The sequence below is a fragment of the Carcharodon carcharias genome, chromosome 1 (assembly GCF_017639515.1).
Source record: "Carcharodon carcharias isolate sCarCar2 chromosome 1, sCarCar2.pri, whole genome shotgun sequence".
NCBI classification, from domain to species: Eukaryota; Metazoa; Chordata; class Chondrichthyes; order Lamniformes; family Lamnidae; genus Carcharodon; species Carcharodon carcharias.
In genome coordinates, this window is record NC_054467.1 from 265,098,054 (window position 1) to 265,117,535 (window position 19,482).

Genomic DNA, 19,482 nt, shown 5'->3' on the forward strand with positions numbered 1-19,482 from the left:
CAGCGATCGAGAGGAGGAGGGGTCAGTGATCGAGAGGAGGAGAGGTCAGTGATCGAGAGGAGGAGAGGTCAGTGATCGAGAGGAGCAGAGGTCAGTGATCGAATGGAGGAGAGGTCAGTGATCGAGAGGAGGAGAGGTCAGTGATCGAGAGGAGGAGAGGTCAGTGATTGAGAGGGGGAGAGGTCAGTGATTGAGAGGGAGAGGAGAGGTCAGAGATTGAGAGGGAGAGTAGAGGTCAGTGACTGAGAGGAGGAGTGATCAGTGATTGAGAGGAGAGGTCAGTGATCGAGAGGAGAGGTCACTGATTGAGAGGAGAGGTCAGTGATCGAGAGGAGGAGCGGTCAGTGATTGAGAGGAGGAGACGTCAATGATTGAGAGGAGGAGGGTTCAGCGATCGAGAGGAGGAGAGGTCAGTGATTGAGAGGAGGAGAGGACAGTGATCGAGAGGAGGAGAGGTCAGTGATTCAGAGGAAGAGGTCAGCGATCAAGATGAGGAGAGGTCAGTGATCGAGAGGAGGAGAGGTCAGCGATTGAGAGGAGGAGAGGTCAGCGATCGAGAGGAGAGGTCAGCAATCGAGAGGAGGAGAGGTCAGTGATCGAGAGGAGGAGAGGTCAGTGATTGAGAGGGAGAGGAGATTTCAGCGATTGAGAGGGAGAGAGTAGGTCAGTGACTGAGAGGAGAGGTCAGTGATCGAGTGGAGGAGAGGTCAGTGATTGAGAGGAGGAGAGGTCAGTGATTGAGAGGAGAGGTCAGTGATCGAGAGGAGGAGCGGTCAGTGATCGAGAGGAGGAGAGGTCAGTGATAAGAGGAGGCGAGGTCAGTGATCAAGAGGAGGAGAGTTCAGTGACCGAGAGGTGGAGAGATCAGCGATTGAGAGGAGGAGAGGTCAGTGATTGAGAGGGAGAGGAGAGGTCAGTGATTGAGAGGAGAGGTCAGTGATTGAGAGGAGAGGTCAGTGATCGAGAGGAGGAGAGGTCAGTAATCGAGAGGAGAGGTCAGTGATCGAGAGGATAAGAGGTCAGTGATCAAGCGGAGGAGAAGTCAGTGATCGAGAGGAGGAGAGGTCAGTGATCGAGAGGAGCAGAGGTCAGTGATCGAGAGGAGGAGAGGTCAGTGATCGAGAGGAGGAGAGGTCAGTGATCGAGAGGAGGAGAGGTCAGTGATTGAGAGGAGGAGAGGTCAGTGATTGAGAGGAGAGGTCAGTGATCGAGAGGAGGAGAGGTCAGCGATTGAGAGGATAGGTCAGTGATCGAGAGGAAGAGAGGTCACTGATCGAGAGGAGGAGAGGTCAGAGATCGAGAGGAGGAGAGGTCAGTGATCGAGAGGAGGAGAGGTCAGTGATCGAGAGGAGGAGAGGTCAGTGATTGAGAGGAGAGGTCAGTGATCGAGAGGAGGAGAGGTAAGTGATCGAGAGGAGGAGAAGTCAGTGATCGAGAGGAGGAGAGGTCACTGATTGAGAGGAGAGGTCAGTGATCGAGAGGAGGTGAGTTAAGTGATCGAGAGGAGGAGAGGTCAGTGATCGAGAGGAGGAGAGGTCAGTGATCGAGAGGAGGAGAGGTCAGTGATTGAGAGGAGGAGAGGTCAGTGATTGAGAGGAGAGGTCAGTGATCGAGAGGAGGAGAGGTCAGTGATTGAGAGGAGGAGAGGTCAGTGATTGAGAGGAGAGGTCAGTGATTGAGAAGAGGAGAGGTCAGTGATTGAGAGGAGAGGTCAGTGATTCAGAGGGAGAGGTCAGCGATCGAGAGGAGGAGAGGTCAGCGATCGAGAGGAGGAGAGGTCAGCGATCGAGAGGAGGAGAGGTCAGTGATCGAGAGGAAGAGAGGTCAGTGATTGAGAGGAGGAGAGGTCAGTTATTGAGAGGAGAGATCAGTGATCGAGAGGAGAGGTCAGTGATCGAGAGGAGGGGAGGTCAGTGGTCGAGAGGAGGAGAGGTCAGTGATTGAGAGGAGAGGTAAGTGATTGAGAGGAGAGGTCAGTGATTGAGAGGAGGAGAGGACAGTGATCGAGAGGAGGAGAGGTCAGTGATTCAGAGGGAGAGGTCAGCGATCAAGATGAGGAGAGGTCAGTGATCGAGAGGAGGAGAGGTCAGCGATCGAGAGGAGGAGAGGTCAGCGATCGAGAGGAGGAGGGGTCAGTGATCGAGAGGAGGAGAGGTCAGTGATCGAGAGGAGGAGAGGTCAGTGATCGAGAGGAGCAGAGGTCAGTGATCGAGAGGAGGAGAGGTCAGTGATCGAGAGGAGGAGAGGTCAGTGATCAAGAGGAGGAGAGGTCAGTGATTGAGAGGGGGAGAGGTCAGTGATTGAGAGGGAGAGGAGAGGTCAGAGATTGAGAGGGAGAGTAGACGTCAGTGACTGAGAGGAGGAGTGATCAGTGATTGAGAGAAGAGGTCAGTGATCGAGAGGAGAGGTCACTGATTGAGAGGAGAGGTCAGTGATCGAGAGGAGGAGCGGTCAGTGATTGAGAGGAGGAGACGTCAATGATTGAGAGGAGGAGGGTTCAGCGATCGAGAGGAGGAGAGGTCAGTGATTGAGAGGAGGAGAGGACAGTGATCGAGAGGAGGAGAGGTCAGTGATTCAGAGGGAGAGGTCAGCGATCAAGATGAGGAGAGGTCAGTGATCGAGAGGAGGAGAGGTCAGCGATCGAGAGGAGGAGAGGTCAGCGATCGAGAGGAGAGGTCAGCGATCGAGAGGAGGTCAGTGATCGAGAGGAGGAGAGGTCAGTGATTGAGAGGGAGAGGAGAGGTCAGCGATTGAGAGGGAGAGAGTAGGTCAGTGACTGAGAGGAGAGGTCAGTGATCGAGAGGAGGAGAGGTCAGTGATTGAGAGGAGGAGAGGTCAGTGATTGAGAGGAGAGGTCAGTGATCGAGAGGAGGAGAGGTCAGTGATCGAGAGGAGGAGAGGTCAGTGATAAGAGGAGGCGAGGTCAGTGATCGAGAGGAGGAGAGGTCAGTGACCGAGAGGAGGAGAGATCAGCGATTGAGAGGAGGAGAGGTCAGTGATTGAGAGGGAGAGGAGAGGTCAGTGATTGAGAGGAGAGGTCAGTGATTGAGAGGAGAGGTCAGTGATCGAGAGGAGGAGAGGTCAGTAATCGAGAGGAGAGGTCAGTGATCGAGAGGATAAGAGGTCAGTGATCAAGCGGAGGAGAAGTCAGTGATCGAGAGGAGGAGAGGTCAGTGATCGAGAGGAGCAGAGGTCAGTGATCGAGAGGAGGAGAGGTCAGTGATCGAGAGGAGGAGAGGTCAGTGATTGAGAGGAGGAGAGGTCAGTGATTGAGAGGAGAGGTCAGTGATTGAGAGGAGAGGTCAGTGATTGAGAGGAGGAGAGGACAGTGATCGAGAGGAGGAGAGGTCAGTGATTGAGAGGAGGAGAGGTCAGTGATCGAGAGGAGGAGAGGTCAGTGATTGAGAGGAGGAGAGGTCAGTGATTGAGAGGAGAGGTCAGTGATTGAGAGGAGAGGTAAGTGATTGAGAGGAGAGGTCAGTGATTGAGAGGAGGAGAGGACAGTGATCGAGAGGAGGAGAGGTCAGTGATTCAGAGGGAGAAGTCAGCGATCAAGATGAGGAGAGGTCAGTGATCGAGAGGAGGAGAGGTCAGCGATCGAGAGGAGGAGAGGTCAGTGATCAAGCGGAGGAGAGGTCAGTGATCGAGAGGAGGAGAGGTCAGTGATCGAGAGGAGCAGAGGTCAGTGATCGAGAGGAGGAGAGGTCAGTGATTGAGAGGAGGAGAGGTCAGTGATCGAGAGGAGGAGAGGTCAGTGATTGAGAGGAGGAGAGGTCAGTGATTGAGAGGAGAAGTCAGTGATTGAGAGGAGAGGTCAGTGATTGAGAGGAGGAGAGGACAGTGATCGAGAGGAGGAGAGGTCAGTGATTCAGACGGAAAGGTCAGCAATCGAGGAGGAGAGGTCAGTGATCGAGAGGAGTGGTCAGTGATTGAGACGAGGAGAGGTCAGTGATTGAGAGGAGAGGTCAGTGATCGAGAGGAGGAGATTTCAGTGATCGAGAGGAGGAGAGGTCAGTGATAAGAGGGGGAGAGGTCAGTGATCAAGAGGAGGAGCGGTCAGTGATTGAGAGGAAGAGAGGTCAGTGATCGAGAGGAGAGGTCAGTGATTTAGAGGAGGAGAGGTTAGTGATTGAGCGAAGAGGTCAGTGATCGAGACGGAGAGGAGAGGTCAGTGATTGAGAGGAGGAGATGTCAGTGATTGAGCGGAGAGGTCAGTGATCGTGACGGAGAGGAGAGGTCAGTGATTGAGAGGAGGAGACGTCAATGATTGAGAGGAGGAATGGTCAGTGATCGAGAGGAGGAGTGGTCAGCGATCGAGAGGAGAAGAGGTCAGTGATCGAGAGGAGCAGAGGTCAGTGATCGAGAGGAGGAGAGGTCAGTGATTGAGAGGAGGAGAGGTCAGTGATCGAGAGGAGGAGAGGTCAGTGATTGAGAGGAGGAGAGGTCAGTGATTGAGAGGAGAGGTCAGTGATTGAGTGGAGGAGAGGACAGTGATCGAGAGGAGGAGAGGTCAGTGATTGAGAGGGACAGGTTAGCGATCAAGAGGAGGAGAGGTCAGTGATCGAGAGGAGGAGAGGTCAGTGATTGAGAGGAGGAGAGGTCAGTGATTGAGAGGAGAGGTCAGTGATCGAGAGGAGGAGAGGTCAGTGATTGAGAGGAGAGGTCAGTGATCGAGAGGAGGAGAGGTCAGTGATTGAGAGGAGGAGAGGTCAGTGATTGAGAGGAGAGGTCAGTGATCGAGAGGAGGAGAGGTCAGTGATCGAGAGGAGGAGAGGTCAGTGATTGAGAGGAGGAGAGGTCAGTGATTGAGAGGAGAGGTCAGTGATCGAGAGGAAGAGAGGTCAGTGATTGAGAGGAAGAGATGTCAGTGATCGAGATGTGGAGAGGTCATTGATCGAGAGGAGAGGTCAGCGATCGAGAGGAGGAGAGGTCAGTGATCAAGCGGAGGAGAGGTCAGTGATCGAGAGGAGGAGAGGTCAGTGATCGAGAGGAGCAGAGGTCAGTGATCGAGAGGAGGAGAGGTCAGTGATTGAGAGGAGGAGAGGTCAGTGATCGAGAGGAGGAGAGGTCAGTGATTGAGAGGAGGAGAGGTCAGTGATTGAGAGGAGAAGTCAGTGATTGAGAGGAGAGGTCAGTGATTGAGAGGAGGAGAGGACAGTGATCGAGAGGAGGAGAGGTCAGTGATTCAGACGGAAAGGTCAGCAATCGAGGAGGAGAGGTCAGTGATCGAGAGGAGAGGTCAGTGATTGAGACGAGGAGAGGTCAGTGATTGAGAGGAGAGGTCAGTGATCGAGAGGAGGAGATTTCAGTGATCGAGAGGAGGAGAGGTCAGTGATAAGAGGGGGAAAAGTCAGTGATCAAGAGGAGGAGCGGTCAGTGATTGAGAGGAAGAGAGGTCAGTGATCGAGAGGAGAGGTCAGTGATTTAGAGGAGGAGAGGTTAGTGATTGAGCGAAGAGGTCAGTGATCGAGACGGAGAGGAGAGGTCAGTGATTGAGAGGAGGAGATGTCAGTGATTGAGCGGAGAGGTCAGTGATCGTGACGGAGAGGAGAGGTCAGTGATTGAGAGGAGGAGACGTCAATGATTGAGAGGAGGAATGGTCAGTGATCGAGAGGAGGAGTGGTCAGCGATCGAGAGGAGAAGAGGTCAGTGATCGAGAGGAGCAGAGGTCAGTGATCGAGAGGAGGAGAGGTCAGTGATTGAGAGGAGGAGAGGTCAGTGATCGAGAGGAGAGGTCAGTGATTGAGAGGAGGAGAGGTCAGTGATTGAGAGGAGAGGTCAGTGATTGAGTGGAGGAGAGGACAGTGATCGAGAGGAGGAGAGGTCAGTGATTGAGAGGGACAGGTTAGCGATCAAGAGGAGGAGAGGTCAGTGATCGAGAGGAGGAGAGGTCAGTGATTGAGAGGAGGAGAGGTCAGTGATTGAGAGGAGAGGTCAGTGATCGAGAGGAGGAGAGGTCAGTGATTGAGAGGAGAGGTCAGTGATCGAGAGGAGGAGAGGTCAGTGATTGAGAGGAGGAGAGGTCAGTGATTGAGAGGAGAGGTCAGTGATCGAGAGGAGGAGAGGTCAGTGATCGAGAGGAGGAGAGGTCAGTGATTGAGAGGAGAGGTCAGTGATCGAGAGGAAGAGAGGTCAGTGATTGAGAGGAAGAGATGTCAGTGATCGAGATGTGGAGAGGTCATTGATCGAGAGGAGAGGTCAGTGATTGAGAGGAGGAGAGGTCAGTGATTGAGAGGGAGAGGAGAGGTCAGTGATCTGTCTCTCCCAGCATTCTGTGCACCTTGTATTCCTCTGATGTTTCCTCCTGATTCCCACACCCCTGCCAAATTAGTTTAAAGCCCTCCCAAGAGCGCTAGTAAAATGTCCCACATTGAACTCAGTCCAGTGCAACACATCCAGCCTGCACAGGTCCCATCTCCCCAAGAGCTGGTCTCAATGTTCCAATAATCTAAAGCCTTCCCTCCAGCACCAACTTTCCAGCCATGCATTCACCTGTGTTAACCTCCTACCTCTGTGCATAGTTGTGCGTGGCACTGGGAGTAATGTGGAGATTACTACTTTTGAGGTCCTGCTTGATAATTTTCTACCTAGCTCCCTAAATTCTGACTGCAGGACCACCTTCCTCTTTCTACCTATATCATTTGGTACTAATGTGGACCACAACTGCTGGCTGTTCACCCTCCCTATTCAGAATGCTCACTGACATCCTTCACCCTGGCACCATCCTGGATTCATGTCTGCAGCCTCAGTAACACCTACCTGTTCCCCTAAATATCACATCACCTATCACTATGGCTCTTCTTAGACTTTCCTGGACCCCCTTGTGCAGCTGGGCCTTCCTTGGAGCCAAGGACTTGTCTCTGAATTCACTTTCAGAAATGATCATCGTGGTATTCAAATTCAAGCTCTATGGCTCATTGGCAGAATCTCCCGGTTACTGTACCTTCAGCACCCTGTACACTACTGACTTCTGGATACAGATTGCCAACCTCGTCCCAAACATTCAATGCTAGTACACGTCACATATAAAACATCCCTGAGCATCCAGGAATTTATAGATTTACTTCTAACTCGTTCATCCCCTGCCAGAAAAATTTCCCAATTAAAGTGTCAGTGCATTTCATTAGTTGTCTTTGTTCTGCAGATACTTCCAGCTGGTACACTTTGTAGGCCTTCGAGGGGAGAATGTGATTTGCCAGAGTTCTGTAAAGGAGACACCTCAGACTGTCCCGAAAATACATATCTTAAAGATGGCTACTCATGCAGCGAGGGAACCTTCTACTGTTACAGCGGGATCTGTCAGTCCGCAGATAAACAGTGTCAGGATATGTGGGGTGAGGGTGAGTATAGGCTACAGAATCTTTCAGACTTTTACAGAACTGTTGCATACAGGCACTGAGCCCAAGCATGGTCCAGTGTATGTGTCTGATTACAAAATACTGTGGACAGTGCAAATCTGAAATAAAAACAAAAAATGTTGGAAATACTCAGCAGGTCAGGCAATATCTGTGTAGAGCGACACCAAATTACCACTTCAGACCGGTGACCTTTTATTAGAACTGAGAAAAGTTTGGGAAACAAAGGAAAGGAATGTGATGGGATTTGAGGAAGTGAAATTACTTCTTAAATGGTAAGAGATTAGAAAGTGTAAATGTACAAATGGACCTTGGTGGCCTTGTCAATAAGTCACCGAATGCTAACATGCAGGTGCAGCAAGCAATTAGGAAGGTGAATGGTAGGTTAGCCTTGATCACAAGAGGATTGGAGTATTGGAGTAGCAAAGTCTTGCTCATGTTAGACCACACCTGGAGCACTCTGTGCAGTTTTAGTCCTACGGACAGGAGGGGTTGGTTAATTTAAACAGCCCTGATTTCTCCTCTCACCATCCATCCATAAACAGAAAGGTGTTTTGATTTTGATTTCCCCCTTTAGAAGCTGTGCTGTATTTCTCAACCCCTCAGTTTTGGTGTGCTCCAATATCTATTCATTACCCCACAGTAAGCTTGAGATAGGATGAACTTAAAGGGATTAGCTTATTTTGCACACACTCAGATGCGGGGGCGGGGGTGGGGGGGTGCGGTGGGGCGTGGTTGGGGGGTCACTATGTAGCCGCCTGTGCACTTATACAGTAAAAAGAGGAATAGAGAAATTAGAGATTTACAGGACAAAGACCACAGAGAAAACAGTTATTGTTTCACATCAGTCCAGAGTCCAGAATCAAAGTCCAAAGGCGTATTCCTTCACTGAAGACGGCAGGTTGATAACCAATGCTGGGTAATTCACTTTTCCAGTAGAGATGACTTCCATGATGAGATAGATAATTAGTCTTGTAGGCCATGGTATAGAAGTTCCAGTAGAAACAGTGTAGATGGGGGCCAGGCGTTCAAACCTGGACAGAGCCCCTTTTCTGTGCTGCTGCTTGGTAGGTGAAAAGATAGCAGACCTTGGCTTTGCAGCTCCACAAAGCAATATTGCTAGTTCCTGGAGGGTTTACTGCCTAAAAATCTGCTGCCAATGGGGCATCAAGCCATTCAGCTAGGCCTGCTGCAGTTCTGCCCCAAGCAAGGAAGTCTCCCTCTGGGCATAGGTGTTGACCAATGATCTGCATTTCAGAATTACATTACATTCTCTCAGTGTAAACACAGGATTTAGATCACAGGAGGATATAGATGGGCTGGTCAGATGGGCTGATCAGTGGCAAACGGAATTTAATCCGGAGAAGTGTGAGGTGATGCACTTGGGCAGGACAAACAAGGCACAGGAATACACGATGAATGGTAGGACCCTGGGAAGTGCCAAGGATCAGAGGGACCTTGGTGTGCATGTCCACTGGTCCCTTAAGGTAGCGGGACAGGTAGATAAGGTGGTTAAGAAGGCATATGGGATACTTGCCTTTATTAGCCGAGGCATAGAATATAAGAGCAGGGAGGTTATGCTGGAACTGTATAAAACACTGGTTAGGCCACAGCTAGAGTATCGTGTGCAGTTCTGGAATCCACATTATAGGAAGGATGTGATTGAACTAGAGAGAGTGCAGAGGAGATTTACCAGGATGTTGCCTGGGTTGGAGAGTTTTAGTTATGAGGAGAGATGGGATAGACTGGTGTTATTTTCCCTGGAGCAGAGGAGATTGAGAGGGGACATGATGGAGGTATATAAAATTATGAGGGAAATAGATAGGGTAGACAGGAAGGAACTTTTCCCCTTGGTGGAGGGATCAATAACCAGAGGGCATAGATTTAAGGTAAGGGGCAGGAGGTTTAGAGGGGATGTGAGGAAGAATTTTTTCACCCAGAGGGTGGTGGGAATCAGGAACTCACTGCCTGAAAGGGTGGTAGAGGCAGAAACACTCATAACATTTAAGAAGTATTTGGATGTGCACTTGCGATGCCATGGCATACAAGGTTATGGGCCTAGTGCTGGAAAATGGGATTAGAATAGTTAGGTACTTGTTTGACCGGCGCAGACTCGATGGGCCAAGGGTCTTTTTCTGTGCTGTAGACCTCTATGACTATGACTTACCATGGTGTTCCGTGTAGTCTGTGGCCCTCATTATTGTCTCTACAATACCATGGATGGTGACCAAGGACAGGTCTTTGCACACCAGTAGACCTGCGATCAATAGACCTGTGGTGTCCACAATATAAAATATCTGGGTGACCAGGGTGAATTTTATAGTGAAACTTGGGGTGTAATAGATCCCAGGGATGCATTCTCTGAGTCATTGTATACAGTGAGTTTGGTGTTGGTTGGTCGAATCATCATTTGCCACTTCCATGGGTACATACATTTCAGTGTACGAAGCAAAAGGATGTTTGCACGTGCACTGGTATCCATTTTTGCATTTGGGTTATTCTGACCCTTCATCTGTGGCATATAATCTGGATGGTGGCAAAAGCTTCTATTGGTACCAATATGCCAATACTTTGATGCCGTGGTGAATACAAGATAAAAGCAAAAAACTGCAGATGCTGGAAATCTAAAACAAAAACAAAAATAGCTGGAAAAACTCAGCAGGTCTGACAGCATCTGCAGAGAGGAACACAGTTGACGTTTCGAGTCCGAATGACTCTTCAACAGAACTAAGGAAAAATAGAAAAGAGGTGAAATATAAGCTGGTTTAAGGGGGGGGGGTGGGGCCAGTAGAGCTGGATAGAGGGCCAGTGATAGGTGGAGATAACCAAAAGATGTCACAGACAAAAGGACAAAGAGGTGTTGAAGGTGGTGATATTATCTTAAGAAATGTGCTAATTAAGGGTAGAAAGCAGGATGAGCAAGGTACAGATAGACCTAGTCGGGGTGGGGTTGGGGGAAGGGATCGAAGTAGGCTAAAAGGTAGAGATAAAACAATGGATGGAAATACATTTAAAAATAATGGAAATAGGTGGGAAAAGAAAATATATATATATATATATATATATAAATTATTGGAAAAAGGGGGATCAGAAAGGGGGTGGAGATGAGGAGGAGAGAGTTCATGATCTAAAGTTGTTGAACTCAATATTCAGTCCGGAAGGCTGTAAAATGCTCAGTCAGAAGATGAGGTGCTGTTCCTCCAGTTTGCATTGAGCTTCACTGGAACAATACAGCAGGCCAAGGACGGACATGTGGGCATGAGACCATAAGACCATAAGACGTAGGAGCAGAAATTAGACCATTTGGCCCATCAAGTCTGCTCCGCCATTCAATCCTGGCTGATAAGTTTCTCAACCCCATTCTCCCGCCTTCTCCCCATAATCTTTGATCCCCTTACCAATCAAGAACCTATCTATCTCATTCTTAAATACACTCAATGACCTGTCCTCCACAGCCTTCTGTGGCAATGAGTTCTATAGATTCACCACTCTCTGGCTGAAGAAGTTTCTCCTCATCTCTGTTCTAAAAGGTCCTCCCTTTACTCTGAGGCTGTGCCCTCTCCTACTAATGGAAACATCTTCTCCACGTCCACTCTATCCAGGCCTTTCAATATTCTGTAAGTTTCAATCAGATCCCCCCTCATCCTTCTAAACTCCATCAAGTATAGATCCAGAGTCCTCAAACGTTCCTCATATGTTAAGCCTTTCATTCCTGGGATTGTTCTCATGAACCTCCTCTGGACCCTCTCCAGGGCCAGCACATCCTTCCTGAGATACGGGGCCCAAAATTGCTCACAATATTCTAAATGTGGTCTGACCAGAGCCTTATAAAGCCTCAGCAACACATCCCTGCTTTTATATTCTAGTCCTCTCGAAATAAATGCCAACATTGCATTTGCCTTCCTAACTACCTACTCAACCTGCAAGTTAACCTAAAGAGAATCCTGGACTAGGACTCCCAAGTCCCTTTGCACTCCAGATTTCTGTATTCTCTCCCCATTTAGAAAATAGTCTATGCTTCTATTCTTCCTACCAAAGTGCATGACATCTTGGGCTCTCCCTGACAGCTGCCCTTGAATTAAAAATGTCCAGATCTTGAGGGCCATTTGGCTGCTACTTTCTCAAAAGTGGCGAGAAATGATTCCATGTCACTCTTTTTGAATTTGGGAATAAATCTAGCATGCTTAAGGGTCTCAGAGAGTTGTTCAGGGGTAGGCAGAAAGGGGGTGCTACCCGGTAGAGAAAGGTTTTACCTCGCAGCTTCCAGCTGTCTGGTCTCTCTCTCCCTATGAGCCGCCAGCACCATTTACAGTTTTTGGACATGGAATTCTCTTTTCCTCTCTCTCTCTCTCTCTCTCTTTCCCTCTCTTGAAGCTCTAGCTGCATCCTGAGCTTTTGCAGGGTAAGGAGTCAGGTCCCAGGTCTACATCAACTGGAACAGGAATCAAACCCGTGCTGTTGGCATTATTCTGAACCACACGCTAGCCATCTGGCCAACTAAGCTAACTGGCACCACCGTAGAGATTATGAGATTATGATGAAACATATATGTATGATATGACATGTATGATATATGTCACTTTAATTCTTCAAGTGGAGTGGTGAAGAAGACATATGGGACACCTGCCTTTATCAATCGAAGCATAGATTATAAAAGTAGGGAGGTCATGTTGGAGTTGTATAGAACCTTGGTAAAGCCACAGCTGGAGTACTGTGTGCAGTTCTGGTCGCCACATTATAGGAAGGATGTGATTGCACTGGAGGGGGTGCAGAGGAGATTCACCAGGATGTTTCCTGGGATGAAACATTTAAATTATGAAGAGAGGTTGGATAGACTTGGGTTGTTTTTGTTGGAGCAGAGAAGACTGAGGGGCAACCTGATCGAGGTGTACAAGATTATGAGGGGCATGGACAGGGTTGATAGGGAGCAGCTGTTCCCCTTAGTTGAAGGGTCAGTCACAAGGGGGGATAAGTTCCAGGTGAGGGGCAGGAGGTTTAAGGGGGATATGAGGAAAAACCTTTTTACCCAGAGGGTGGTGAGGGTCTGGAATTCGCTGCCTGGGAGGGTGGTGGAGGTGGGTTGCCTCACATCCTTTAAAAAGTACCTGGATGAGCACTTGGCACGTCATAACATTCAAGGCTATGGGCCAAGTGCTGGTAATTGGGATTAGGTAGGTAAGTCAGGTGTTTCTCATGTGTCAGTGCAGACTCGATGGGCCGAAGGGCCTCTTCTGCACTGAGTGATGCTGTGAGAACCAGGTCAAATACAGGAAAGTGAGACATGGAGTGACAAGAGAACAGAATGGTGGTCAACATAAAAGGGAAAAAATTCTTCTACTGGCATGTAAGAGGTGGATTGGGTTCTATTACCTAAAACCATGCCTAGGCCATGCAGCAAACAAAGAGACGCAAGAAATAGGAACAAGAGTTGACCATGTGGCACATCGAGCCTGCTCCATCATTCAGTAATCTCATGGCTGATCTTGGGCTTCAACTCCATTTTCTCACCCGCTCTCCCTATCCCTTGACTCCCTGAGAGGCCAAAAATCTGTCTATCCCAGCCTTAAATGTATTTTTTTGTTCATTTATGGGATGTGGACATCGCTGGCTAAGCCAGCATTTATTGCCCATCCCTAAATGTCCTTGAGAGGTGGGGTGAGCTGCCTTCTTGAACTGCTTCGGTGTTCAACAATGGAGCATCCACAACCTTCTGGGGCAGAGAGTCGCAAAGATTCACAACCCTTTGAAGTGAAGTAATTTCTCCTTATTTCAGTCCTATAGGATTGGCCCCTTATCCTGAGACTGTGCCCCCTGTATTTTAGATTCCCTGACCAGGGGAAACAATCTCTCAACCTATCAAGCCCCTTCAGAATTTAGTACGTTTCAAAGAGATCACCTCTCATTCTTCTCGACTCCACACAATATAGGCCCAATTTACTCAGTCTCTCATCATGGGACAACCCCTTCATCCCAGGGACCAATTTAGTGAACCTTTGCTGCACCACCTTCAATGTAAGTCTATCCTTTCTTAAATGTGGAGAACAAAACTGCACATAGTACTCCAGATGTGGTCTCACCAAAACTCTGTACATTTGAAGCAGGACTTTTTAATTCTTGCACTCCAATCTTCCTGCAACAGGCCAACATGCCATTGGTCTTCCTAACTGGAAGCTGGAATGTAGGACTGTGTGCCCTGGCGAGGACAATGACCCACTTTCCAAGACAGCCTTGAATAACCGTGTGCTGCACAAGCTTTGGTGTCAACATTGCTGCTGTACACCGACCAGATTAGCCAACACAGGCTCTCTTTGTGAAGCTAATTACACCTGCTACTGGCATGCAAAGGGTGCTGGCTTTGCAGTGAGACAGTCAATTGAGTCGCTAGTAGCAACCTTGGAGTGCCTTTACTTCCCTGCGGCTGTCATCTGATGGAGGCGCAGTCAATGTCGTGCGCACCTAGCCATGTTATGGCCAGCTGAGGAGAGGTAAAATAACCTCTGTCTCCACTCGCTTGTTGATCTCAACAGGTGTTTGAAAAGAAATCGCTTGTCAATTCAGAGAGTGTTTAACTGTTTAACGCTGTGACTGTAAAAGATACGCATACATTGGATGCTTTTTCTTGGAAGTTTTAAAACATAAGGAAATAGCATTTATTTTGCTTAACTCTCGAGATTTAAAAATAATTAAAAAAAACACACCAAACTGTCATGCATATATGCACTCAAAAGATTCTCTCACAAACAAACGCACACACACAAACACACATGAGTAAGTTACAAAGAAGGCAACTTGTTTAAGTGCCTGGGGTTGCTGGACTAAGTCAGGCAAATCAATGTTACATTGGTCAATACCAGTGATGGCAGGAAGAGACCCTTCCCTCACTATTTTGCATGGACCCACCTCCTAGTCCAGAGGATTGGCAAAATCTAACTCCCCATTTCTCTGTAGCTGACACTCTCACACACGTCCCCTTCTTCCCTTTCACGAACAGGCTGGGGAAGAAGCTCATGTGGCGTGGACCAGTTGGACTTATTGCCTCTGTGTTGTGTAGAATCTTAGTAATTCTCCTGCTTTCTTTCTGATAGGTGCAACGTCTGCTGGAGAGGTTTGTTACAAATATACGAATATACTAGGAAACGAATTTGGGAACTGTGGCAAGGACAGCAATAATAAATACGTAAAGTGTCGCACTGAGTAAGTTTATCAGAAAAAGTCAGCTGGTTTAGAATTGTCAGCAGTAATGCTGGAATTTTATATGAAGAGTAACTGAAATTATTGTGTTGTTTTTTATTGTCCTAAATATGATTTAATAAGTCATGTAATGAAGAATCATTTGGTGAAATCAGTGACCTCCAGTCACAATATTAAAGTGTCAAATCATGAGATCTTCCTCAATGGCTCATTGATGTTAATACTGGACAGGTCAGATTCCAGAGTGAAACAAAAACAAAAATAGCTGGAAAAACTCAGCAGGTCTGACAGCATCTGCGGAGAGGAACACAGGTAACGTTTCGAGTCCGTATGACCTTTCAACAGAACTAAGGAAATAGAGAAATGAGGTGAAATATAAGCTGGTAGAAGGGGGTGGGACAGGTAGAGCTGGATAGAGGACCAGTGATAGGTGGAGGCAAAGAAGAGATTGCCAAAGACGTCATAGACAAAAGGACAAAGGGGTATTGACGGTGGCGGTATTAGCTAAGGAATGTGATAATGGGGACATTAAGGGTAGAAAACAGGACAAGCAAGTGGCAGATGACCCTAGTGGGGGTGGGGTAGGAGGAAAGGATTAAAATGGGCTAAAAGGTGGAGATAAAACAGTAGATGAAAATAATTTTAAAAATAGGTGGGAAAAGAAAAATATATTTTAAAAAAATTATAAATTATTGGAAGAAGGGATCAGGAAGGAATTGGGGATGGAGGAGAGAGTTCATGATCTGAAGATGTTGAATTCAATATTAAGTCTGGAAGGCTGTAAAGTGCCTAGTTGGAAGATGAGGTGCTGTTCCTCCAGTTTGCGTTGAGCTTTGCTGGACCATTGCAGCAGGCCAAGGACAGACATGTGGGCATGAGAGCAGGGTGGAGCGTTGAAATGGCAAGCGACAGGGAGGTCTGGGTCATGCTTGTAGACAGACTGAAGGTGTTCCACAAAGCGATCACCCAGTCTGCGTTTGGTCTCTCCAATGTAGAGGAAACCGCATTGGGAGCAGTGAATGCAGTAGACTAAATTGAGGGAAGTGCAAGTAAGTGCTACTTCACTTAAAAGGAGTGCTTGGGCCCTTGGACGGTGAGGAGGGGGGAAGTAAAGGAACAGGTGTTGCACCTTCTACGATTGCATGGGAAGGTGCTGAGGGAGGGGGTTGAGGTGTAGGACCAGGGTGTCCCAGAGGGAACGATCCCTGTGGAAAGCTGTTGGGGGGGTGAAGAGAAGATGTTTGATGGTGGCATCATGCTGGAGTTGGCGGAAATGGCGGAGGATGATCCTTTGAAAGCGGAGGCTGGTGGGGTGATAAGTGAGGACAAGAGGGAACCTATCATGGTTCTGGGAGGGAGAGGAATGTGTGAGGGTGGATGTTCGGGAGATGGGCCGGACACGGTTGAGGGCCCTGTCAATCACTGTGGGTGGAAAACCTCGGTTAAGGAAGAAGGAAGACATGTCAGAGGAACTGTTTTGAAAGTGGCATCATCAGAACAGATGCGACGGAGGCGAAGAACTGAGAGAATGGGATGGAGTCCTTAAGGGAAGCAGGGTGTGAGGAGCTGTAGTCGAGGTAGCTGTGGGAGTCGGTAGGCTTGTAATGGATATTGGTGGACAGTCTATCACCAGAAATTGAGACAGGGAGGTCAAGGAAGGGAAGGGAAGTGTCAGAGATGGACCATGTGAAAATGATGGAGGGGTGGAAATTGGAAGCAAAATTAATAAATTTTTCCATATCCAGACGAGAGCATGAAGCAGCACCGAAGTATTCATCGATGTACCGGAGAAAAAATTGTAGGAGGGGGCCTGAGTAGGACTGGAACAAGGAATGTTCCACATACCCCATAAAGAGACAGGCATAACTGGGGCCCATGCGGGTACCCATAGCCACACCTTTTATTTGGAGGAAGTGAGAGAAGTTGAAGGAGAAATTGTTCAGTGTGAGAACAAGTTCAGCCAGACGGAGGAGAGTAGTGGTGGATGGGGATTGTTCGGGCCTCTGTTCGAGGAAGAAGCTAAGGGCCCTCAGACCATCCTGGTGGGGGATGGAGGTGTAGAGGGATTGGACGTCCATGGTGAAGAGGAGGCGGTTGCGGCCAGGGAACTGGAAATTGTTGATATGACATAGGGCTTGAGGGGAATCGTGGATGTAGGTGGGAAGAGACTGGACAAGGGGAGAGAGAAGGTAGTCAAGATAGGAAGAAATGAGTTCCGTGGGGCAGGAACAGACTGACATGATCGGTCTGCTGGGACAGTCCTGTTTGTGGATTTTGGGTAGGAGGTAGAAGCGGGCCGTCTGAGGTTGGGAGCCTATCAGGTTGGAAGCTGTGGAAGGAAGATCTCCAGAGGAGATGATGTCAATGACAGTCCTAGAAACAATGGCTTGATGTTCAGTGGTAGATCCTAGAGTGAAACCTAACTTCATGGGCCCTAACTTTTTTTTGCAACCTTGGAGGAAAATTATTGAACACATTCCCAGGAGTCTGCTGATGAACTTTGATCCCATCCTTTATTATTAGCGCAACACCACCTCCTTTTCCTTTTTGCCTGTCCTTCTTAAATGTTGAATATCCTTGACTATTCTTAGTCACCCCGCAGCCACATTTCTGTAGTGGCAATTAGATCATGCCCACCATACCCATCAATCTCTCTTTGTGTCCTTAAACCATCTACCTTGTTATGCATTCAGGTAGCATGCCCTTAACTTTGTCTTTTTGACAATAACATTCCGAGGGCATGGGCTCAATTAATAATCTGGATAATCTAGATGAATTCTAACTGACAACATACACTCAGTAATGATGACCATGAAACTATTGTTGATTGTCATAGAAAACCATCTGATTCACTAATACCCTTTAGGGAAGAAATCTGCCACCCTAACCTAGTCTAACCCACCTGTGACTCCAGACCCTCAGCAATGTGGTTGACTCTTAACTCCCCTCTAAAAAGGCCCAAAAAGCCACTCAGATCAAGGGCGATCAGGAATGGGAAACAAATGCTGGTCTTTCCAGCAATGCTGACATCCTATGAAAGAATAAATATAAATAGAAACATTGACAAAAAGATCCAACATCAGCTGCACCATTCAAGTCTTCTACAAACTACACCACCGAGTGTTTGACAACAAGGAACTCCGCAAGTCAACAAAATTCCTTGTGTACAGAGCAGTTGTTGTCACCACACATCTGTCCTGCAGCGAAACCTAGGCTCTGAATTAGTGACACATAACAGCATTAAAGAAATTCCACCAGCAACGCCTCTTCGCCATATCCTCTGAATTCAACGGAAGGACTGGCGAGCAAACGCTAGTGTTCTTCTTGAAGCCTCAAGCTTTCAGGCAAATATCCTGCAAAAATCACCTTCACTGGATGGGACACTGTGTCCAGATGACAGAAAACCATCTCCACTATCAGCTCCTGTTCTGCAGTGAGACCTGGACTATATATCATTGACACTTTGACACAGCGCTTGAGAAATTCCATCAGCAATGCCTCCTCTGGATTCAATGGGAGGGCCATCGAACAAATGCTAGTGTCCTTCTTAAAGGCAGCTCCACAAGTGTTCAGGCAAAACTCCTGCAAAATCAACTAGAATGGACTGGACACTGTCTGGATGGCTGATAAATGTCTCCCCTGTCAAGTCCTTGTCTTGCAACTCTCAAATGGCCACCATTCCAGGGGAGGAGAAAGAAAATGCTTCAAAGACACTCTGAGGATCTCCTTGAAATGTGGTGGCATGGACGTTAAAGATTGGGAGGAGTTTGCCACCAATTAGAATGAGAACAACTTGCCCATCAAACTGTATCCCACTTTGAGTCATAACATCTGAATGAGTAGGCAAAGTGGCAGCAGAGGAGAAAAAAAACAGAAGTATATCCTGCACTCCGGATTCCACTACCTTGTGGGACATCTGTCCTATGGCGGCCAAAGAGCTACAGGTTGAGAATTGGCCTGTTCAGTCACATTAGGGTTAGGAGCTTCTGGCTGCAATGGCCCCTCCCAACCGGCCACAATGGGAGAAAATTGGAACTCTGGGTAGACACCATCCTTGAATGGTTGGACAGCCAATGATGGTAGGTTTTACTTACAGTGAGTGAATGTTCTTATGTACGTAACAGCAGGTTGTATTTATAGGGGAACTTTAATATAATAAAACATCCTAAACTGTTTCAGGAGCATTGTAAAACAAAGCATGACACCAAGTCACAAAAGGCCAGGTCTCCAAAAGCTTGGTCAAGGAGAGTCTTAAAGGAGGAAGGTGAGGTAGAGAGGCTGAGAGATTTAAGGGAGGAATTCCAGCTGCTCAAGGCTTTGGTAGCTGAGCATATGGGCCACTCATGGAGCAATTATAATCAGAGATGCTCAAGAGACCAGAGTTTAAGGAGCGCAGGTATCCCGGAGGGTTGTCGAGGGGGTGTAGATTACAGAGATAGGGTGGGGTGCGCCATGGAGGGGTTTGAAAAAAGAGCTGAGAAATTTAAAGTGGAGGTGTTGCTTAACCAGGGACAAATGTAGGGCAGCTGGCACAGGGGTGATACAGGATACAGATAGCAGAGTTTAGGATGACCGCAAGTTTATGGAGGGTAGAATGTGGGAGGCCGGCCAGGAGTGCGTTAGAGATATGCAGCAGCAGCCATCTCAATGGAGGCATCTCCTTGTGGCCGGTTGGGAGGGGCCATTGCAGCCAGAAGCTCCTAACCCTAAGGGGGAACTACCAACAGCAAAGGCCAGACCTATACATGAACTGCTGCTGCGCCGAGGGGTTTCACCTTAGATCACAGAGCCCTACTTGGCCCGTCCAAAAATACTTTTTTTATCATCACCCTTCTGAATGTGACTCCATTTTGAAGCACTTTTGTGTTTCCCTAGCTTGCTTGTTGGGCTGTGGAGGCTCTCGAGCTGCCAGCCCAGTAATTGGATTGACAGCAGC

General features: G+C 48.1%; 1 protein-coding gene across 3 annotated transcripts in view; it reads left to right on the forward strand.

Moving 5' to 3' along the window:
• LOC121279949 (disintegrin and metalloproteinase domain-containing protein 12-like) overlaps positions 1–19,482 on the forward strand; it is a 375,022-nt gene that overhangs the window by 229,620 nt on the left and 125,920 nt on the right. For all 3 annotated transcript variants that reach the window (XM_041191570.1, XM_041191551.1, XM_041191560.1), the window contains exons 14-15: positions 7,145–7,340; positions 14,441–14,549. In XM_041191570.1, coding sequence (XP_041047504.1) covers positions 7,145–7,340; positions 14,441–14,549 — 305 coding nt within the window. The remainder of the gene's footprint in view (positions 1–7,144; positions 7,341–14,440; positions 14,550–19,482) is intronic.